We start from the raw sequence: 24,596 nt of genomic DNA, 5'->3' as shown, positions 1-24,596 counted from the left end.
CATTCAGTTATCTTGAATCTAATTCGTGAAATTATACAAATTTTGTATTAAAACTAAAATATCACAGATTTGGATGGACTGGCAGAAAAGTGATGTATGGGTGAAACGTAGACCAGAATGTTCTCTATAATTTTCCCATAGAACATGATCTCATCGATTACTCAGAAGCCGAGATAATCGATGTTGTTTGTTTCTCAACTCGTCTTTTCGACCAGAGCGCCCCAAGTGTTCATTTGGTAAACTTAAACTATATGAAAGAATTGTTGTATTTTGTGAGACTTTCCATTTAAAACCCTATTTTAAGTGTCTTGGTGGAGTAGAGGCAGTCAAATTAGCATCTTTGTTGTTTTCTAAGCGTTATTATGGGAAAAGTCAATTTTTTCACACTTAAATGGCAAAATCGGAGAGATAGCGTAGTCTGAGCGGAAAATGATGTATAGACGAAATGTAGAGACAAATGTCTTCTACAATTATGTCGAAGTAATCATCAAAATCGGTTCAGCGACAGTCGAGATAATTGAGGTTATGTGATATTGAAATTGGTTTTTCGACTGTGGCGCCCCTGGTGTTGGTCCCACGAAGTTCAAATGTTCTAGAAAATAGTATAATTTTGTGAGATCTTTCGTTTGAGCCCTTACTCATCAAAATCGGTCAAATGGAACCGGAGATATAATTTTTTGAATTTCGTGACTTTGACCCCTCATATCTCCGGTTCTATTGTAACCACAGCGAACCCATCCACGCCACTTTTTGTAAACTTCATAGCCTAGACTAGAACTTCCTAAAATTTGATTAACTTGCTCAATGGCGTTTTTGAGAAAAATGAGTTTTAATTTTGATGAATTTTGACGCCATCGCAGCGCCACCTGTGGTGACTTTTTGAACTTCCATCTGAAAGTGCTCATTGAGACGAAACCAAAAAGCCAAAATTTAGGTCGAAATGTTAATTAGAACCGGAGATAGAGACCGGTCAATATTCGAACTTTGACCCCTTATAGCTCGGGTCAGGGGTTATGGATCGACTTAAGTATTTTTTTGTTTGATAGGTATAATCAACGGCTACAACATACTAAAATTTCAGCCAGATGCATAAAGGAATTTCTGAGTTATTTAACTTAGAAAATTGAAAAATCTTCTTTTTAAAAATAGCGCCCCTAGCGGTAGTTTTATAAACTTACGATGTTAGAAGGGGATGTATCATTTAAATTCTGACAATTAGAACCGGAGTTATGGCCATTTTAAGAAATTTTTTTTGGACCCTTATAGTTCGGGTCAGGGGGGTCGGGGGACCTTAAGTTTGGTATTGATCGAAAGCTCTAAGCTCTAGCTCTAATTTGGATAGCTTTGGAGGAATCCCAACTTAAATTTTTAAGTTCTTGGAAAAGTTCTGAATTGATTACAAATGTTATGAAGCAAATGTTATTAATCAATTACTAATTGTTTGGAATTAATGAACGAAAGTAAAAAACATTTTGGCCATGTAAAATTAAACAAAATTGACCTTTTTTATCTCATATTTTTTATTTATTTTGCGGTATTTTTTCAGTTAAATTTTTTATGGTATCAAATAATATTAATATTGTGGAGAATCGATTCGTAGTGTAGGGGAGACTGGGGCAAAAGTCACAAAACGGATATTTTATTTTTTTTATAAGCTACTCGATCGCTTCAAAAATTTCTAATTAGCGCAGTTTTATAGGAACTTTACCGCTCTAGAACTTTGTGAAAGTAGTTTTCCTCTATTTTGTAAGGAAATACGTTTATCGAGCCGATTTCTAAAAGGTAATTTTGTGACTATTCTCAAAAATGCTGCGGCAAATAGTACAAGACATGGGGTATTATCATATTTTGATTCGCTTTATTACGGGCTTCCATAAATTTGAAAAAATACCGAGAAGACATATTTTCATAGGAAATTTATTGTTTCCTTTAGTGTTTCCTCAATATTGTCGTATTATATTAATTTCCTCGACAAATTCCGCCGATTTAACAAAGAATTCAGTTGATAAAATTCACTAAAATTATTTTCTTTAATTTAGGAAAAGTGAATTTTACATGAATTCCGTTAGGTTTTGAAAATATTGTTCAAATTTGAGGAGTGAGAAATGTCATCTATACCCCCCAAATGATCAAATTTGAGGAACTCTACTGTATTTTAGAAAAAAAAGCACATAAAAGACTGCAAATCGTTTGACCAATGCAAACAACAAGCGGCGAGACATGGTAATGACGTTTTTTTTCGCCCTGAGACATCAGAAATTGCTTCGCTTTATTTTTACTTTTTGCTCTATACCTTTTGTTACTTTTTACCCCAAGTGGCCATTTTTAATAAAAGGATTTCTGGAGAAAATAACTTTTGTAAAATTCTAAAATAGATAGCGGATTCGTATTCAAAGAATCCATCCAAGATTTTCACCAGTGCATCAATTTTGGAAAATAAGTAGGTAATAATTGTTATCTTCTGCAAGGAAAATATTTCAAAAATAGGGCTAAAAATTTCGATATTTTTTATTTTCTAAATTCCTTATTCGAATTCTAAGAAACTTACGACATTGAAGAAGGTCTATGGACGCTATCTATAGAAAAAAATTTGAGCCGCTATCTTTTTTTATCTTGGAAGATATTGAAATTTGCATTTTTCGATTTGTGACTTTTTGCCCCAGTCTCCCCTACTGAAATTCAGAAGCAGGGTATCATGTCCTTTAAATTTATTTTGCAATATTTGAAGCAATTAAGAACTAAATTTTGGGATATATAAAAGTAAATTTATAATTGTCCGTATACCTAATTAACAACACGAAACGGCTTTTAACTGTTCATTTGAACATTAATCTGAAAATTAATAGGAAAATTTCGACCACTCAACATATAAATTTACAAAATCCGTTTTATTCGCTTTTTGGATACTTCTTTATATCCTTTACTTTCCCTGTCAATATTATACTTGAAAGATATTTTAAAGTTATAGACATCTTAAATCTCAAAAATCCAATTCTACATGTAAAATCTTAGCTTCAAATCGCTCTCCTGTAAAATTTTCCTACTGCGAGCTGTTGTTCGTTTCTTATTCTGAGCGGTCGATTTGGAAATATAGGGGAAAGTACTCTCCATTCGAGCATTAATGCCTTCGAATGTGAATTTTCTTTTATTTTTTTTAAGAAACTTAACATATTTTTAATATTAGTTAGTTTATCATTAATTATATATAATTAATGATAAACTCTCTTTCCCCTAAATAATATAATAATAATATTAAAATTCTTTAAATTACATAAAAGGCATAAAAGATTAAAAGGATTCTCAAGGATTAGTAGTATACATTGCAGGTGACTTACTCTCGGCAGCAATCTCCTCAGGCTACTATTCCCCGGACTGACTTTCTAAATCCCATTACGAGTTTTATGGAGACACGAATGTTCAAAAAGTCCAGCGAGAGTCTGCAAAAGAATTCAAGCACTGACACGGAGTATTCTCTGCAGCCATATCGAGTGATCAAGCAGAGTTCCAATGAGACCAACACATCCCTCAACAGTTCTGTTAATATTGATAATTCCTCCTTGGCCAATGATTCCCTTGAAATTGATGCAAATGCCACAGTCATTGAGAATGTTCAGGTGATTGCGGAGGAAGTAAAGCCCTCACCATCGCGTCGAGGACAATTTCTTATGGGAGCTGTAACGAGTGGTGCAGCTTTTCTGCGAAAGCAGTTCAGCATCGAGAAGAGTCACAGAATTGATCCAGATGCCCATTCATTTTCCACTCCAATGGCCATTTCAGAGGATGTGGAGGAGACCAAAGAGAGTCCTAAATTTCTCACGTGTGCCACACGAGGGGGAAAAACTGTGGTGACAACAAAAGAAAGTAGCTCTAGTACTGAATCTCGTGATGAAAGACAAATTCCATCTATCACGACAAATGTGGTACAAGATGAAATTGCAAGGCTGTCGTCGAATATCAAGAGTAGTACCGATGACGAAAAGGAGGCACCCTTCAGTGAAACAATGTGCTGATTCTTTCCAACAATATGCCTCCGGATTCATATTCCACGCGGACGGAGGAATAACAAGAGAGATTTAAGGCTCCAAGGCAAGATTTTATCTCAAGGTAAACGATAAGATTTTCAACATGATTTTGTTCATCATTTACATGTTAATTTCAAAAACAGCACTGAGGCTGACTTAAGTTAAAAAAAAAAGTTGTAAAAGTTGTGATTCTTTTATTCATAATATTTCTAATGAACTTTAGAAGTGCACTATGAGTTAAGATTTTATATTTATTACAGCAAGCGAAGGAGAAAGTGAGAGACCTTTGAAATGAGGCACTTTCAAATTGGTTTTTTCTAATATTTTTAAATGGAATTGAGCCTTATCATGAAGTATTTTAGCTTCACAAATGATTTATGAAGTTAAATTATATCATGTTAATGTCCAGGTTCATTTAAAAATAGTAAAGAAGTTCTATTTCAGAATATTATTCAATGAAATAATTTTTGCTGAGGCAGAATTATATTCTATGGTACAAATAGAAGCCAAAATAGGTTTATGGTACCTAAAATCATTTTAGGGGAAACGTCGGATTGTTTGCAATTCGGAATGCTGGCAAATTCGATTGTGAATCATAGAGATTGATAGAGAATCGCACTATCATCATCGCATTATCAGAATATAAGTCAAACAACTCGATTTTTTACAAGAATCGTTTTATTCGCTTTTTGGATACTTCCTTATACCCTCTACTTTCTCTGTGAATATTATACTTGAAAGATAATTATTTTCAAATTTAGGGTAACGTGTGGTATTTTTGAACAACGTGCTTTTTGAAACAAAATATGGGTATTTCTGGACACATCAAAAATTCTCTAAATGTCTGTTTTCTTATTATTTTTAAGTTCTATATGAAATTTCAAGCTCTTTGAGTATCAGACAAACATAAAACTTCTGAAAATTTATTTAATTTAAAGTGTGAAATACGCGTGAATTGTGAGTAGGGGAAAGGCTGATAATTTTGGACAGTTTCTAAATTTGGACACTATGAGGGTAAAATTGAACACTAAAAATAAATTGATTAAAATTATGGATTTTTATTCCAATATTTGATGAATAATAAATTCTATCTAAATATTTGTTCATTTTGGAAGATTTTAACACTAAATACGTTAAATTTTGAATATTATTTAAGTTGAAATTGCTTTTTTGAAAATTCAGTGTGAGCAATTGCTTACGAGAAATATGACAGAACTTCGTGTTTATTCAGTTGTGATGGTACTAACAATTTTTCGTCGCTGTTTCTCAGTGATATCATTGAGTATTCATTGAATATTGTGTTAATTCACGTTAATGGTGGTTTGTACATTTGACCTAAGACCTAAGGTGAGACTTTCCTTGTGAATTAGATTTTTCGTGTCAAAATGGGAATTTTTATAACTAAGAGGTTCACGAGTGCAATGAGGTGATAGTCCTTATTTTGGACAGATGTTTTTCTCTCGGAATTTCGTGAAGTTTTAGCTTTTGTGATGACTAGGTAGTATAAATGCCTGAAGAAACAAAGGAGCATCATCTCTACGAGCGACATGTAGTAAGAAAAGCCTTAAAAGGCTCCCGGAAAGGCCAGGGAATGAGCGCATCCGCGAATACTTGGATTACCTAAGTCAACTCACTTTAATGAATGATATAATGAATGATATATGGGTTGATTTTGAATCCTAAAAAGTCTCAAGCTATTGTAATTTCTAAAAAAGGAGTTTCCCTTGATTTCCATCCATTGCACCTTTATGGTGAAATTATTCCTTTCTCTGATTAGGTCAAAAACCTGGGCATAATCTTCAATGCAAATTTCTCATGGTCTGATCAGGCCATCTCTATTTGCCGAAAGGTCAACTATTCTCTGTATACCCTTAGACGTTTCCGGGACATCACGCCCTATAATACTCGTTTGATCCTCGCGCGAGCGCTTCTTCTTCCTTTTTTTAATTACGGAGCAGAGCTATTTTTTGCGGCGGATAGTGACACAATTCGTCGCCTGACGGTTTCCTTTAATGATTGTGTCAGGTATATTTGCGGCATAAGTCGCCGAGATCACATAACTCCATATAGAAACGTTTTCATTGGATGTGATTTACCATCTCTTTTGAAGATGAGAGCTGTACTGTTCCTGTTTCATCTATTGATTTCTGGATGTCCCGAGTACCTGTCGAGCCTACTGGTTAGGGGGAGCTCAGCCAGGGTTCGGGGACTGTTGGTTCCTAGAGTCAACAGTGAATGTCTTTACAGGACTCTGTTTGTTAAGGGCGTCACTGTTTTTAATAGTGTCCCGAATGACAGGCGCTCTTCTGCAGCTGCCATTCGAAATTTCTTCAAAGATGAAGCCTGAGAAGCTTAGGAATTTTTCTTTACTTTTTTTTCTTTTGTTTTTCTTTGCTTTCTTTTTCTTTTCTTCACTTTTTTTTCTTTTTTTTCGTACTCAAATTTAAACTCCTGATTTTGTTAACTTCTTCTTTTTCTTTTTTTTTAATCTTTTTCTCATTTTCTTCCTTCTTTAACTTCACAATTGTAAAAGGGATGACCCTATTTTTGTGAATAAATATATTATTATTATTATTATTATTATTATTATTATTATTATTATATAGCAAATTTCTGGGCTTCTTGTGACATTCTACGGTTCCCCTACATAAACAGTAAGAGGACTTGGTAAGATTGGTTCTTAAAATGGAGAACAATGGGCATCCTATTGAAGCGAATTATCTGTCCAAATATACAACCAAGTTGTCCAAAATAACAGTCAAATTCACCTCTGCATATCAATTCATTTTTAAACGTATTAAAACTAATTTTAGTAAAAAAGACGATAATTAGCTTGCCAAGTTTCTAAACAATCCTTCTGAAAAGAGAGTAACAAAAAAAGTCAATTATAGTATTGATAATATCGCACTTCAAACTTGGTACATCGATGCTTATAAGAAGACTGTCCAAAATTATGAGCCTTTACTCTATCACATTCCACTATTTACAAAACCTTCAGTGTGGTCAATTTTGCAGATGTCAACACAAACAGTACTGAGTTTTTTTTCGATTTAAGCCACTTTACAAGTAAAATTTAAACAAAAATTTTATGAAAGAGTGAAGCTTAAACCTTCTACTTAAAGGTAAATAGTCAGGTTCAGTGACATTTATTTCCTTAATAGCGATTTTTGTCTGTCCCGAAATACCCAATTGTCCCGAAATACACCATTCTTACTTCTTTACATTTTTTGCTATTTTGAATAAAAAATTATGAATTTTTCAACATTTTTCGGTAAGAATCTTATTCTGGATAGAAAATAAGGAACATAAATATTTGTATCAACAAAGAAAACAATAATTTGAGAAGTCATTAGTCAGTTTTAAATTTCAAAAAGTTCTAAGAAGTGTCCCGAAATACTACACGTTACCCTATAGAGATTTTAAATCTCAAAAATCCTATACTCTGCATATAAAATCTCAGCTTCAAATCACTCCCCTGTAAAATTTGCCTACTGCGAGCTGTTCGTTTCTTATTCTGAGTGGTCGAAATTGACACGACGCAATTCTTTTACGTTAATTTGGGTTTCCCTAATTTCAAGCTTAAAATAAGTCTAGGGTGAGTGTGCTAAATTTCGGCATAATTGCATGGAAGCGCCGAAGTCTCAAGTTTGAAAATAATATTTTTAATATAAATTAATTTTTTTTGTTACTTCGTTTTAACCCTTTGAGGACGATTGGGTCACCGGTGACCCAAAAATTGATTTTTTTTTCTACAACCTTCTCAAGTTATGTTTTGTGTATAAAAAGTCGGAAAAAGTGATTTTTTCAGACCCTCATTTTTAATCTTCTCGTCCTTAAAGGGTTAAGGACTGTTGCTTGGAACCTTATAGACATTTTATCGTGTTTATTTTCTCTAAAATTGTTCTTAATACATTTTAAAATGAATAAAAATGTAGACATAGCTTTGGTAGCCTATTTCGGCCACCTTCAATTTTTAAGTTCCTACCCCTTCCGGAATTCTTCCAAAATCTTTTTTACATCATCTTGTTCGTCGAAGCGACATTTTTTTTTTTATTTTTTGTGTTCTATAATCTCTTGGAGTATGCAAGTATCTCTTGGAGTATGGAAATTTGAGGAACAAAAAAGTGGTTGGAATTAGAAACTGGCCGAAATTTGGTACACTTACCTTAGATTTTTTTTATTGTAAAAATAGATGCATAAACTGTCTAAGCATATAGAAGAGGGTAGGGTATTTTCATGCAGCTCAACTTTTTTCAGGGGTGGAATGATAATTTTTCGACACTACCGAATCGATAGTATCGATAAATCTATATCTGTTGAACGGTTGAACTAAGTGAATGTCGACTTTTTACGCATTGTTGGGCTATTCATTGTGACATTCTTAAAAGAATGTGACTATTTATTAATATTAGTTACAGGAAGACCTGCTATCGTATAAATTTTTCAGAATAGACAGTCGATAGTATCGAAAATAAGTTATCATGTCACCCCAGGATTCATTTACTAAACCAATATGAACCATATTTAAACTAATTTTAAATTTAAAAAAGCTAAACTATACTGTTTTGACTTCCTTCTCATGTGCTCTTCTATAGTTCAAAATTATTTTTAATGAGTTTAAAAAATATTTTGCGTACTTTTCACTTAGAAAAGTTATTATTTGTGATTTGAAAAATAAGAGAATCACAACAATTTTTTTGTGTTTTATTTGAGTTATTGTGACTTAATTTATATACAATTTATTGTTCAGAAAACAAATCTCGATTTAAAAAAGAGAACCTTGAAAAGAACTTAATAAATTTAAATATTTAAATTTTGGAAAGATAAGCAGTGCTTTTGGTTTTTCATTTTTGAAAAATTAAAAAAAAATAGGTCATTTTCAAAGTGAATGTTAAAAAATGAGAGTACTTAAATGTTAACCCTTCATAATGCAATAAATATTCTAATTGTAAGACCATAAAGAGAATAACATGGAGAGAATGGAAATATTTAAAGAGTTTTTAGATGTTAAGATGAGTGAACCACCAAATTTTACACAATATGTGCGCGGCCTAAACACGATATATACATTTTTTGTAAACATTTAATTTAACAAAACATTGCAAAGAGTGGAACACAACAAACAAAATTAAATAATTATTAAAAAATAAATAAATAAATGGACAAATTTCGAGGGAAGGATAAAAATTATTTGGCGTGAAATGTGGGTATAAAAGAAGAAAAAGAAATTTAAAATATCGTTTAGAGAACCACCTTAAGTAAATTTAAGAAAAATAAATAAAAAAATGTTAAGTAAATGTTACAAAATATAGAATTTTTCGAATGAATAAAGAAACATCATTGACAATACAAAAAAATTGGAGATTAGAAGCGAAAGATTCAAGCGTTATTATAAAAGAAGTAATATAATGTCTTCAAATCATCCATTATAGAATTTATTCTCTTTATCGATTCACTATAGTTCATTGAAAAATTTATTGAGGAAAAAACTATTGAGAAAAGTGAATCAAAATGAAATGTTAAGGATTTGGCTCTAGCACTCTATCAAATTGATAAGATTTAAATGATTGATTAGCGAAGATGAAAATCTGTTTGGATAGTTTGGAAAATTCAAGAAGGACTTAAATCTTGTACATAAATCACTATCTTTAGACACTTTTCTATTGACCTCTTATATTTTTCTCTATACTTTGTATATAAACTCGAATCTATGAAATGTTGAGGAAGATATTTTAGAGATTGTTAAAACACATTGTTAGTCTTTCTGATCCAAAATGGATACATTTATTTTTTCTCCCTCTATATAAAGTATAATATACAAATTTCATATGACAAATCAAAAGCCATAAAACACAAAACACAAAATAAATCCCACAAGAAAGATTATTTATTAAACAAAAAAAAAATAGAAAGTATTTTGAGAATAATAAAAAAAAAGAAATAAAATGTTATTACAATGGAATGTTAAATTGCATATGGAAGAAGAATTTAGATGAATTATTTTCATTGAAGAGACATATTTGCCTATTTATCCTGTTGCAAAGAAATCTTATAAAAGAAAAAAGAAAGGTGTTGAAAATATCGAAAGTTATACAATTTTTTGTGTAATATCAGAAAATGATCATATCCGGAAATAAAAAAATGTGAATGTTAAATTTTGTAAAGAAATCACTGATTTTTTTTAATGGTTAATCATGGATTACAATTCTGAATACTCAAACCAATTTCAAAGTTGCAAAATTTTCCACCTTTGCAGTCAAAGTCAAACTTTTAAGTGTAATTCGTTAAAAAATCAAAAATTCTTCTGGATAATTGTGAATGGAATTGTCCAATAGATGGCAGAAGTTGGCTTCCATAAAAACGAAATTTGCTGCAGGCGCCTCTAGCGGAGAAATAGCAGCTTGACGTGTCAAAATGAGACGTGCTCGCACTCCGTCTTTTTTCTTTATTGCAATAAAGTCGACAATAAAAGCAGTAAAAGTCAACTGAAGAACTCCTAATTCTTGTAATTGAGAGACATTTGTGGAGAATATAAGTCTTATCTCTTCAATTATTTAGGTAAGAAAAGCTAATTACCTTTTTATTCACGATTCTCTACATTTTTAGATGTTCCTTTTGTTTTTACAGAGAGAAGTTGCAAAGTTGGCAGTTTCAGAACTGAGAGTTCCTTGGTAGCTTGTTTCAACTATACCTGAGATGGCCCATTCTTTAAGAATACATCATTTTCCAGCAGAGAGAAGCAAGTGGAATCATAGAAATTATAAAAATATATGACAATAAATCATGAAAAATCTAAATACGCTTGTTGTAAATATATTAAAGCATCAATGGGAATGGAAATGGTGAGATACCAATAATTTTACAGCTTCTATATACAATCCGAAAAAATGTCATATACCTTGATTGAGATCACAAAACATCGTAAGAGAAATTTCCTGGAGATAGTGCTGTCTTTGGGGTGAATCTCCTGTCCGGATACGGCAAAGCTACCTCATGTAGAGTTCAATTCAATTCAATTCAATTTATTTAATTTAAAATAGGACAAACTGTCCTCTGTACAAGATTGGCCCTATACAATAAAGTAAGGTAAATTAGGAGCCTGCAAAGGCCACATGACTCAGGATAAGCCCCCTCTTTCGCTCTCTGGGCAAAGTGATCCAGAGTATGACACCCTCCACAAAAATAGAGTTGCGAAAATTACGACTTCCTGAATTGGGCACACGAAGATACGAAGACCTGGAGGATGATCCAGCAACCACAAGCTCTGCGAGGTACCGCGGCTTACCAGTGGAATCTGAGTTCTGAGAGTTCTCAATACAAATTCAAAGCATTAGGTAGGGCTCGCTGTGGCTTGAGAAGTGTTAATCAAAACAACTTGGTCGCGAATACGTGGGCACATTAAAGATTAAAACTTTCCCTATGTAGGTTGGTGATTAGTCCGTTCGAGATATTGAGCTTATTATAATACTATGAAAAATAGTAGAATGCTTAAAAAAAATTTGAATTATCCCATATTTCAAGTGTCTATGCCCCTGATAATTGTTCGGGCTTTCTCTTTTCGATACTCCGTATTTGTTGTACCTTTTTCCAACAGAAAATATTTTAATTTATAAAAATTTAATATTACCTTATGCAAGTTAAATTCATTTAAGATCCGTAGATAAGCGGGAATATTCCATTAACTTCTCTAGTAAAATAACCTTAACAGTTAACAATACCTAATCGTTTAAGTTCTTATTTTTTGGGGGTTAATTACACTCTTAAAATTTCACTAATATCACCGATCTAAGCTAATTGTTATCCTTAACTTTTCCTTCCCCTTTATCCTATCCTCTTAAAATTAATTTTTTTTCAATCCGTATTGCAGAATTCTTACCACAGAATAGCATTTTCTACCAATGACTGCTCCCGATAATTACATTCCATTTAAATATCAATCTAAATTCGAATTTAATGCTTCTGGTAAACCTTTCTGGTCAGGTAACTTCGTGAAGCCAAAATTTTGGTTCTTCGTTTTCCCAAGCCCCCTTTCTTATTTAGCACTTTTCTTGTGATCATAAAGCCAAAATCAATTTAGACTTAAATTTAAGATGTAGATTTGTAGGTAGAGCTTAAATTTCCCGCCTTATAGCAATAAATGCTCTGCTGAGGCAACCCTAAATATTCGAGACGCAATCCCCATTGCAAAAGAAAGCGGAATGGGAATAACAAGCGAAAAATTCCTTGGAATTTTCCACTATTTTTCCTTAAAAAATTCCATAGGAATTTTCCATAATAGGTTCCAAGGAAAATTTAATGGATTTATGCTGGATTTTTTCTATAGAATACATCCATGGAAATGCTCATGGAATTTATGTGGATTTTTCCACCAAAATAAAATGGAGAAAAAATGAAGCTGTCACATGCACCTCATGATTTTACTTCCGAATTTTATAGAAACGGCAAAGATTACGAGGATTATAATATGTTTTTATAAACCAGCAATAACGAATTGACACTTTGAGCAATAAAAAAATATTTTATTAAAAAAATTTTTTTTTTCCTAAAATATATATTAATTAACATAAAAACAGCATTATTTTAGGTTGGCGACCTATTTAATGTAATCACTTCATTATCATCTACACGAAACGCAGCATCGCATAATTAATTATATTATAATTGCCACATGAATCACTATAGAAATGTTTGCGGAAGGTTTGGAAACAAATTCTAAAAGTTGTCGCAACACCATTTTATTTGTTTGACATTTCAGAAAACTAGTGGAAAAATCCATATAAAACACTATGGAAAGATAGTGGAAATTTCCATATGTTTTTTCCAGCTTATCCCGCGGACGTTTCACGTGTGAGTTTCCATATAAATCTTCCGCGGAATACCGCGGAATTTAACGCTGGAATTCCAGCATGTCGTACTAGTAAATTCCATGGAGCACTATGATTTCCATGGAATTTCCGGCTTTAAATTCCATAGGAAAACTTAGTGGAATTTTAGCGTCAAATTCCAGCGAATTTAGCCATTTGGACGCAAGTTTTCCATTGGAATTTTTGCGGAATTTTGCTATGGGGATGTCTCCTTTCTAGGCCAGCGCCTCTCGTGATGGTGGAGACGACTGTATTAGTTTAGTCGATCGTACGATCTCAGTGAGTGCGGACGTAAGTTCGTCTTGAGTCGTACAAGTGATAGAACATAGTGCGGAGAGCTCCCAACAGTCTGGAGCCCACACCAGTCGATTGCATAAGCAGGTCACCTCCTAGTATATTAGATTTAAGAGTAGATATTGCTTGCCCCCTATAGATTTTGATTTCATGAAATTTTCCTGATAATTGCGGAGGTGAAATTCATTTTTATCTGTAAATTTAACATTTCAAATTTTTTTTTTAAATTGTAAAATCAATTCCAATAAACCTGGAAACCGTCTTTGGAAATAAATGTTATTAAGTTCACCCAAAGACCACAAACTAATTACAGTAGACTCTCAAATTCGGACATATGGGACCGAAATGTCAGCCGAATTAGACAGAAATTCGGGCGACAAACTTTTTGAAATGCAACGATTTTTTATTCATGTGCATATAGATATTGAGTTTACACACTCATATAACGTACTAAATTGAGATAAAAAAAAACTTTAGTAGAGAATATATCAATGTCATCTATTGTAAAATAAATGGAATTTGTTGCGGAAGTTACTAAAATACAATGATATTGAGAAAAAACCCAAGAAAAATGGTTTTAATTCATACTCCACGCAAGACTTTCTTCACATAACCTCAAATTTCTGAGTAAACCAGGGCAGCTTTGTAAAAATCGCCACTAAATTTTCACTGTCCTGTAGGATCCAAGGATTTCCAGGAATTTTGTGAGGCGGAATTTTGAATAATAAGTCAGAGATTTTTTGACTAGTCATATAATTGATTGGGTTTGTGCGTTTGTGTGACATTCAGTAAAAAATCTTAGATCTTGGACATCATTTTCCTTACGAAGCTGCACAATCTCCCGCTATTAATTTTTAGAGTTACTTTTTCTATTATTCAGTTGAAATTTTTACTAAAAACTATCATAAACTGTTAAAATATATCTTAAAGTATCTTATAATACCTATAATACCAAGAAAATATATAAAATTAATTATTAAATTCAGTTTGAAAATGTATTTGAGGGTAAACTTTTTCTGAAGTGTCCGACTTTCCAAATTTTACCCTTCCGACCGCGTGCTTCTTGAAAGTGATGAGTGTGAGAGAGGCAACAGAATATTGGACAAATCTTTATTTTTCCATCGTATATTTTGCAGACAGAATAGTTGATGGGTTGTGCTTTGCCCTTCCTTTTCTTTACACAGTGTTATCTGATAAGAGAACCAAAACAACTGTTTTCCTCACAGTTTTGCTCTAAATTCCCTAAAAATACGTCAGAAAAATGCAGAATCAGATGATTAAGAGTATTTTCACGAAGTTCCAGGAGAATCTGAACAAAGAGCAGGAGCTCAGAGAGGTATTTTCTTGTTTTAATTCGTATTTTTTGAGACCGCTTTGATGTCTCTGGATATCGGGATTTTTTTTTGCAGGAAATCCGCTTAACTGTGAGGGAGATTGATCAGTCAGCCAAAGAGGCAGCTATTGCACTCCAGATAATCCACACAAGTATTACTGAAGGTGAGTAAAAAGCAGAAATTTCAGGGTTGAGCAGAGACATAACCTCAAATCAGTTCCTCAGGGATGCCTCAGGGCTCGGGAGTTATTCCAGGAATGCCAGAAGGGCTACAGGAAGCTGGCTGAGATAGTACCAGAAGGTCAATACTATCGGTATTCCGATCATTGGCATTATCTCACGCAGAAACTCGTCTCTCTGGTGGCCCTTACTGTGTACCTGGAGGCTGGTTTTCTTGTGGCCAGGGAGACGGTTGGAGAGATTCTGGGTCTAGAAGTGACTCAGAAGAATGGTTTCCACCTCGAACTGGAGGACTATTTGCTGGGTATTCTGCAAATGGTCACAGAACTGGCCAGATTTGCTGTGAACTCCGTGACTCTGGGTGACTATCAACGTCCAGTGATGATTTCACGCTTTGTGGCAGACTTAAATGCCGGTTTTCGTATGCTGAACCTCAAGAATGACGGTCTCAGGAAGAGATTTGATGCCCTGAAGTATGATGTGAAGAAGATTGAAGAGATTGTCTATGATGTTAGTATTCGGGGACTGGCCAAAGTGAATGTTCAGGCCGACAAAGAGGACATTGCAGAAGTATCAGGAGACACAGACAAGAAGACCGAGTGATTTTTTTTATAGACTTCCCAGTCTAACACTATTTACCATAATAACCATGGATTTTCTTTCTGTGAGTTTTTTTTTATAATTTCTATTTTTATAAATATTAAACTCTTCAATAAAATATATTAAGAAAACATTCTTATAGTAATTTAATGGTCTGTAATTCTCTTTAATAAAAAAAATAGTTGAAATAAAATAAATATCTTAAAGGCAATACGTTATTTTAAAGAAAACCCCTGAAAGTTATGTGATTTTAAAACCCCTTGAGTTATGCAATGTTCAGTTCATCTTTTCAACTTAATCTTTTAATAATAAGAGAACCCATTTTAATTTTAATGAACGTTTATTTTAAGAAGCCACTAAATCCAAGACAGAATTTCTCTTAATTAATTTTAATTTTAATCCTTTCAATTGAGAGAAATTAATTCATAATTTGCATAATTTAATCTAAATCATTAAATCTCCTTCAAATCCATGAAAAGAATTGCTTATAAGAACATGTCTCCTATACAGAAATATTCTCCTTATCCTTGAAAAAAAAACCAGGGTCACTGAAAATCATGGGGCCAAAAAAGGTATCGTTATCAAGGATATTACAAAATTAAATGATTCTGAGATATATTTAAAGATGGAAATTTTCTAAGATTATTAAACTTGTCTCATCTCAATAGCAATACATTTTAGGATCTTGGTGTCAAAGAAAGATTTGTAGAGAAGGACTAAAGTAAGGTCTTCCTGTAACAAGCCAGACAATGTTAAAACTCTTTTACTTGTAAATTTCAGCATAAAAAAACTTATTTTGACGTTTATTCGGTTTCAAATGGTTCTTGATCACCCTTGTACTAAGGATTTAGGATTATCGAATAGGGTTCCTTCGCATAAATTTCTATTATTTAATAGAAATATACAGTGGGACCTCGATAGAGTCAACCCCCGATAGAGTCAATCTCCAATAGAGTCAACAGCTATTTCCTTACTCTACGTACGGACTCCGTTACGGCGTTATCACACTTGCACATTAAAATTTTAATGTGATTCACATTAATTGTCGCTTGTGAGCGCCCAAATATGTTATTTGTGTCTTTGGGTCACTTAATATTTGGGGTTTTTCTATTTATTGATAAAGAAGTGGACTTGGCTTGCAAAAATAAGTTTAAATTTACCTAAAGCATAAATATTTTTCACATTAAAAAATTAAAGAGAAAATTGCATTAATTTTTCACATTAATGCTATAAATCAATTTATATCAAATTTTGAGGACCAAGTCTACCTTTTTATCAATAAATAGATCAAATTTTGAATAAAAAATTATTCAAACACACAAATTACACATTTGGACTCTCACCAGCGACAATTAATGTGAATCATATTAAAATTTTAATGTGCTCGTGTGATAACACAGTTAGAGTCAACTTTCCTTTATTATTGAACTAATAATATTACATGATTTTATTATATTTTTTCGAAATTAAAATTAGTGTTTTAGTGTGTCAATGTAACGCTTTTAACACAGGAAAAACATTTATGTAAATACATGGTAATATTATGATGAAATTCGTATATTAACTCTTTCGCGTCACACTTTTATTTCAGCAAGTGAATTCATGTAAAATTGAGTTTTTCCTAATGCTTATTGTCTGCAAGGGAAGTATATATACCATTTTTAAAATCTATATCACGGGCTTTCTAAAAGAGTTTTAGAACTCCTGTAACTGTGAACTGTACTCCTGGTGTTCAAGGAATCTTCCTGGTAATCGCTTGAATAGTCACTGTCACAATATTTTGAGTGGTATTTGGCAAAAACAAACTTATCCACATATTTATTCACACACAATACAATTGCACAATATAAGACGTTTGCAGAATACTCTAAAATATTGCAAAATATGTTATAATTCATCAGATATAAGATGTAATGTCCAAGAGTAAGATATTTTCCTTCTGGATTTCACAAAGAAAAACAATGTCCCAACTGCCCCAACTACATTGTTGGCACGAAAACACTTTCATAAACTTTTCCCTTGCCGACAATAGGGTCATGTATGACCCGGAAAATTCTACGCGCTTTTCTGGAAAATTGAGAGTAGTTTATTATATCAAAATATGCAATATACAATCTTTGGATATTCTCTTTTGTGTTTCTAAAGAACTTTTTGCTGAAAAAAAAAATAAATTAATATAAAAAAATTTCAAAAAGAAAAGTCATTTCACAAAGTTCGAAATTAGTGATTTTTGATCTCTAATATTTTCTTTTCCTAAATATCTAGAGTCTTGAGAAAATTAGCGAAGAATCTTACATCTTTCTATTATGATGTCGTGCACAAACCGATAGATTTCAATTAATGTAAATAGTCAAAAAAAATTGTTTTTCCCCGGGTCAGTTGGGTTTAAAGAGGTCTGCCCAGGTGGTTGAGACTGATCCAAATATTTTAAATTCTTATTTTTCCTCTGCAGCGCAGCCTATTGGTTGTGCTATTCCTTCATCTTCAGGTGCCTCTCCAGTACCGGAATTTAATTTTGTTAATGTCTCTCCACAGACAGTTTTTGCTGCGGTCATGAAGGTGAAATCCACGGCATCCGGCATTGATGGAATTTCTCTCAATTTTGTCCGCATGCTACTGCCAATTATACTGCCTTGTCTAACTGACCTGTATAATTTTGCAATCACTTCTTCCACCTTTCCGCTTGTATGGAAGAAGGCCTTGATAACCCCGATCCCGAAGATTGCTAATCCCGTAAATCCGTCTGATTTCAGACCAATCAGTATTTTGCCTGCTTTGTCCAAGCCTCTTGAGATTGTCCTCCTAGACCAGATATCATTACACCTGAACAACAATAGTCTCCTGTGCGAGTATCAGTCTGGATTTCGGAGAAACCACAGTACAATATCTGCCCTTTTGAAAGTCCAGCATGATTTGGCACATGCGTTGGATGGGTCCCTGTTCGGTGTCCTGATTCTTTTGGACTTCTCGAAGGCTTTCGACAGTATTTCACATGAGCTGTTGTGCCACAAATTGAAACATTTATTTGGTTTTTCGGATGTATCTGTGAAGTTGATTGCTTCATACCTTACATCTCGCTCCCAATCTGTGAGGTCTGGTGGACAAATATCGGATGCGCTTGGTATTTCTCGGGGCGTCCCTCAGGGCTCAATTCTAGGACCCATCTTATTTTCACTTTTTATTAACGATCTTCCGCAAGTTCTCCGTTATTGCGGATATCACTTATACGCTGATGACCTTCAGGTGTACTGCTCTGGGGATCCGTCCCATTCATTTTACACATTTGAGGCCATCAATGATGATCTCTCAAGAGTTGGTCAATGGGCTGACTGCAATGGCCTTCTTCTTAATCCTGCTAAATCTCAAGCCTTAATCATTCACACCAGGTGGAGGAATCCTGTACCTCACCCAGTTTATCTCTCAAATGAGGTGATTCCTTTCACTTCAAGGGCCAGGAACCTGGGTATTATTTTTAATGAAACTCTGACATGGTCTGATCATGCGGCTGAGATTTGCAGGAAAGTTTTCCTCACTTTGCGCACTTTGCGACGCCTTCAGTCCTTCACGCCTCAGGGTACAAGGCTTCTATTAGTTAGAGCTTTAATTGTCCCTTTCTTCACGTACGGGGCTGAACTATTTTTCAGTGCTAACGTTGAAACACAGGCCCGACTGAATAGGGCATTCAACTCTTGTTTGCGGTATGTCTTCGGACTCCGAAAGTTTGATCATATTTCTCCTTGGGTGGATTCAATCCTTGGTCTTCCTCTGTTTCCTTATCTGGAGACTCGTGCTGTAGACTTTATCTCACGGTTACTATGTGTTGGTATCGTTGGTATGCCACGGTATCTTGCGGAGCTTGTGGTGGCTGGATCATCAACTAGGGCTTCGTGTCTCCGTGTGCCCAGTTCAGGTTGTCGCATTCTCCGCGACTCCCTATTTGTTGAGGGAATCGTTCTTTGGAATAATTTACCTCGCGAGCGGAAGAGGGAGCTTATCCTTAGATTTGTTGGTGCCGCGCGCTCCTCGTGCCCCGCATGAGCCTTTTTTCTTCTTCTGCTTTTTTTTTTTCTAAATTTAAAACTTCTTAAATTTTATGAAGCTAAGCTAATTGTATAGAGGACAGATTGTCCTATTCTTTATCAATAAATTGAATTGAATTGAATTGAATTGAATTGAATATGACCCTAGTGACGTGAAAGAGTTAAAAGACGAAAAATTTGGGAAATCACTGGGAAAATGAAGAGACCGATGGAATGATTTGTTTTAGGAAAATATTCTTAGAGTCCTCCTCTAAAAATCATCCTTTGACATGGACATCTTATACTGATAACTATAAAAGGGTCACTGGGGATCCTTCTACAAGAGTCATTACCCAAAAAACAGTCGAACAACTGGCTGACATAAAACGATTAACATCATATTTTGTGAAAGTTCTGTTCTTTCAACTTTTTAAACAAATCCAGAGTAATTGCATTGATATCAATAATTTTTATTAACGAGCAAAATTAATAAGAAAAAAAATTTATAAAAAAACCAGCCACAATTAATTAAAGCTAAACTTTCAAGGGTATTAGGGGAGACTGGGGCAGTCACAAATTAAAAATTTGAAAATTCAATATCTTCCAAGGTAAAAGAGATAGCGGCTCAAATTTTTTTCCATAGATGGCCTCTATTGACCTTCTTCAATGTCGTAAGTTTCTTAGAATTCGAACAAGGAATTTAGAAAATAAAAAATATTGAAATTTTTAGCCCTATTTTTAAAATGTTTTCCTTACAGCAGATATCAATTTTGACCTACTTATTCTCCAAAATTGATGCACTGGTAAATATTTCCTAAATGATTTGGACTCTTTGAATACGAAACCACTATCTATTTTAGAATTTTACAAAGATTCTTTTCTCCAGAAATCATTTTATTAAAAATGGCCACTTGGGGTAAAAAGTAACAAAAGGTATAGCAAAGAGTAACAAAGACTGAAGCAATTGTCTCACGACGAGAAGAAACGTCATTTCCATATTTCGCCGCGTTTTGTTTGCATTGGTCAAACGATTTGCAGTTTTTTGTGTTTTTTTTTTCTAAAATAGCCTGAAAAGCACTTTTCTAGTTCAGATAGAGAAAACTGTGTTTTAAAAAGGTGTAGAGGAATAAATTTTCTATAAAAATATGTCACCTAGCTTTTTTTTTAAATTTACTAAAGCCCGTAATAAAGCAAATCAAAATATGATAATATCCCGTACCTGGTACTATTTGCCCCAGCATTTTTGTGAATGATCACAAAATTACCTTTTAGAAAACAGCTCGATAAATGTATTTCCTTACACAATAGACGAAAATTACTTTCACAAAGTTGTAGAGCAGTAAATTTCCTATAAAACTGCACTAATTAGAAATTTCTAGGGCACTAGGGTAGCTTGTAAAAAAATAAAATATCCGTTTTGTGACTTTTTACCCCAGTCTCCCCTACTCTGAAAATTTGAATCAGAAATTTTTCATTTTTTTTTAACAAATTTAGCCGTTGAATATTGCGAAAAACTTTAAAAAAATTTAAATGAAAACGAGGTTTAATATGCAAATCAAGCTTAATTTGTGACAAATTTAAATTGAATTTATTAAAACAAAGCCATGGAAAAAGTTTTGTGCCTTTGTTCTGTAAATTATTTCTATCTTAATGGACAACACGTTATACCCATTATTTTGTATTTCTGCTCAATTTTCATTTTTAATAAAATATCTATCACACTTATATCACATTAAAAAAATAGTTATCACAAAACTTTCCTGGCACTGTATAATTTATATTTTTTTTACAATTTCTTAGCCTCGATGGAAACTATAAAAGCCCAAAAACTTACGAACTTCATCATCAGTCCACGACAAATTTTTATTGTGTACTCAAGAAAATTAATATTTCGAGTTTTTACATTCTCCAATATTCTCAAAACCAAGATTTCCACAACTGGTACCATCAAAGTGATCAAGTATCTACAGTTTTAATTTTCTGTACTTCTGCAGAGTGCTCAAAAGGAAGAACCTTCAGTCAATCTTTGAACATGGCAAAGATTTTTTGGATTCTTCTAGTCGTTTTTTACGTGATATCTGTAACTCCAAGTACGAACGGACATCCTGAAGTAACTGACGGAGGAACTGAAGGGACACTGCCGTGCTTTTATCGACCTTTCCTTGAAATACTGTGTATCGTTTTTTCGGAAATAGGACTTTTGCGACGGGACTGCTGTTACGACGGAATAGTTGATTGCTGCATAAGCGAGCTTGCGGTTGTATCTGTGCCATGCTTGTTTCGTTTAGAATGTTTCTTAGAAAATGATCCATTAATTGGCATGTGTGAACTGTTGTGTCCTTAAAGGACTTCTAGGAACTGAATTTTGATAGTAAAATAATCTGAATAAAGATTATTTCAAATTAAATGTGTCTTATTTTCTACCAAGAACAAATATTGATAAGTTTAGATGAGCTTACTGTACCTAATGAAACGACAACAGAGTGGTAGCGATTCCATTTCTGCGTGCAACCTGCGGTTTACGACTAGGTAATTTTTTCTCAGTATATTTCATACTGGATAGGGTAAGGGCTCATAATTTTGCCCAGTCTGCTTATAAGCATCGATGTTTCAAGTTTGAAGTGCGATATTTTCAATACTAATTGACTTTTTTTGTTACTCTCTTTTCAGAAGAGTTGTTTAGAAACTTAGCAAGCTATTTATCATCTTATTTTTACTAAAATTACTTTTGTTACGTTTAAAAATGAATTGATATGTAGAGGTGAATTTGACTCTTATTTTGGACAACTTGGTTATTAATTTGGACAATTTGGCTGTAAATTTGGACAGCTAATCCGCCTCAACAGGATGCCCATTGTTCTTCATTTCATGAACCAATCTTACCAAGTCCTCTTCCTGGTCATGTAAGGGAAACGTAGAATGTCACAAGAAGCCCGGAAACTTTCCATATCATTCATTAAAGTGAGTTGACTTCGGTACTCCAAGTACGTGCGGATTCGCTCATTCCCTGGCTTTTCCGGAAGCCTTTCAAGGCATTTCTCGCTAAATCTCTTTCGTAGAGATGATGCTCCTTTGTTTCTACAGACATTTGTCCAACCTAGTCATCACAAAAACTAAAACTTCACGAAATTTCGTGAGAAAAACACCTGTCGTAAGCAATTGCTCATACTGAATTTTCAACAAAGCAATTTCAACTCAAATCATATTCAAAATTTAACGTATTTCGTGTTAAAATCTTCCAAAAAGAACAAAGATTTAGATAGAATTCATTGTTCATCAAATATTGGAATAAAAATCCATAATTTTAATCAATTTATTTTTAGTGTCCAATTTTATCCTCAAATTGTCCAAAATAAGAAACTGGACAAAATTATGAGCCTTTCCCCTACCTAAAAACTCGTTGGAAGTTCGAACGTTTAAACCGACGCACAATAAGTGTTTTTACCAGTAGTTCTGGGCTTCCCGTCTTTTCTTTTTAGAAAGTAGTAATTTTAGATATACATTTTCAGATATGCAAAGACTGGGTTGTAGAAATCCGGACTCCTCATACTATTTCTACTCAGAAGTAGGCTTTCCGTCCGACCCAGAACCATTTTTCCTTGTTTTTGTTGTTATTGCTCGTTGATTTTCTTTTTTATGTAAATTATTAACTTTTCAACCTAGCAGTGGTCATCTCTAGTCTATTTGCCACTACTAGAATTGTTTTATTCGAGTGTGTTTGTCTTGGCATAAAGTAAATGCTTTTCGTTACAGCATTATTGTTGTTCAATTAACTGATCGCATACAGAACTTCACTCTCCGACTCGTTGTCAGATACTCAGTGCCTTGTTGAGGATTGATGCAATTCTCAAAAGTACTCTTTCCACCGACTTAAGACCTCTTCCAAGATTTCCTACCTTGGATGGAATTTATTTAATCTTTAATTTTATTTACTTATTTAACTTTTATTTACTTTGAAATTCTCCTTCAGAGGCAGACTCACAGAAATTCACCATTCGAAAAAAAAGCTCAAAAAACTTTTAGTTTTTAAAAAATTTATATTATAAATATTACATGATTCATTTATGAACAGAAACCGTGTTAATATAAGTTCCAGCATTTTATAAACTATATAATAATCAATTAAAAGTAAATCCTATTGTGGCTAAGACGTTAAAGTTGTGAAACTTATTAGAAAAGACCCTTCAAAGAAGCGAAATATTTCATATCAAAAGTTTTTTTTATCATCATTTTTTTTAATACCTTATTTGCTACATTGATTATTTTGTTTCTTGACAATATAAAAAATTGTATCATTTAAAAAATCATCTCTCATTTTTTTTCTACAGACATTTTCTTCATTTTTTTTTTTATTTTTAATCTCTCAATCTTTTCTAACTCTTTGATTTCTATCAGCGTGCAAAATATCGTTTCTTAAGCCATTTCTTATCGTCTCATTACTGATTTTCTTCTTATCTTCTCTCAATCTCTTTTGATTATCTTTCCTCGATGGACTGATGTCTCAACATTTCTTTTTCTCCAATTTATTTATTATTAAAAATTTTATATATCCCATCCAAAAAGAAAAAAAAACCTCCTAAAAAATATTCATTATTAAAGTATATACGTAAAAGGAAAAGAAAATCAGAGAAAAGGATTAAAGAAACAAATAAAACATTATTTTCTACGCATTTTTTTTCAATTGGATTCTCGTCTGTGGAATCCTTCTTTTTCTTCTAGTTTTATGTAATTTTTTTATTAACAAAATATTTTTTTTTCTTTAAAAATTATTAATACTTAACGATTTGCTGATATTTTCTTCTCTTTCCCAAATTTACGTGGAAAATAAAATGATAACTTACGTTCTTTTACTGTTTTTTTTTTCTTCAAAGAAAAACGCCAAGGAAATATTTAATAAAAAAAAAGAAATAAAATGGGGAAAGAGGAAAACAATCAAAAATTAAATTATTATTATTTAAAAAAAAAAAGATATAAGAGAACAAATGCAAAAATCTTTTTTTTTTCTATCTTGGGAATGGACAAGCCAATTATACAATTTTTCTTATTTTTCTCACTACCCATTCTATATTATTCTTCTTTCTTGCTTTGTAAGTACAGCTTTATCTTTATTTAGGCTTTTTTGCAATTTATAAGCAATCAAACAAGAATTTACGTAACTCATTCAACGCGATATTCTCCTTCCTATGACTTTCTCAACCTCTTTTTCCGTCACACTTGCTTTCTTTTTTCTTCTAAAATCTCACACATCCTTTTTACGTCCTTACTTCTTGAGCAAATGTGTGAG

General features: G+C 33.0%; 2 protein-coding genes across 2 annotated transcripts in view; both read left to right on the top strand.

Moving 5' to 3' along the window:
• The window catches only part of LOC129804965 (transient receptor potential cation channel trpm), a 117,903-nt gene extending 113,479 nt beyond the window's left edge, over positions 1–4,424 (top strand). The window contains exon 28 of the mRNA XM_055852755.1: positions 3,315–4,424. Coding sequence (XP_055708730.1) covers positions 3,315–4,010 — 696 coding nt within the window. The 3' untranslated portion in view covers positions 4,011–4,424. The remainder of the gene's footprint in view (positions 1–3,314) is intronic.
• The window catches only part of LOC129804969 (translin), a 239,470-nt gene extending 223,966 nt beyond the window's left edge, over positions 1–15,504 (top strand). The window contains exons 2-4 of the mRNA XM_055852767.1: positions 14,394–14,516; positions 14,590–14,677; positions 14,731–15,504. Coding sequence (XP_055708742.1) covers positions 14,442–14,516; positions 14,590–14,677; positions 14,731–15,296 — 729 coding nt within the window. The 5' untranslated portion in view covers positions 14,394–14,441 and the 3' untranslated portion in view covers positions 15,297–15,504. The remainder of the gene's footprint in view (positions 1–14,393; positions 14,517–14,589; positions 14,678–14,730) is intronic.
• Positions 15,505–24,596: the final 9,092 nt, after the last annotated feature.

This window comes from Phlebotomus papatasi, chromosome 2 (assembly GCF_024763615.1).
Source record: "Phlebotomus papatasi isolate M1 chromosome 2, Ppap_2.1, whole genome shotgun sequence".
Taxonomy (NCBI): Eukaryota; Metazoa; Arthropoda; class Insecta; order Diptera; family Psychodidae; genus Phlebotomus; species Phlebotomus papatasi.
Note: the sequence above shows the minus strand (reverse complement) of the source record. Positions and strands in the feature narration are given on the sequence as shown.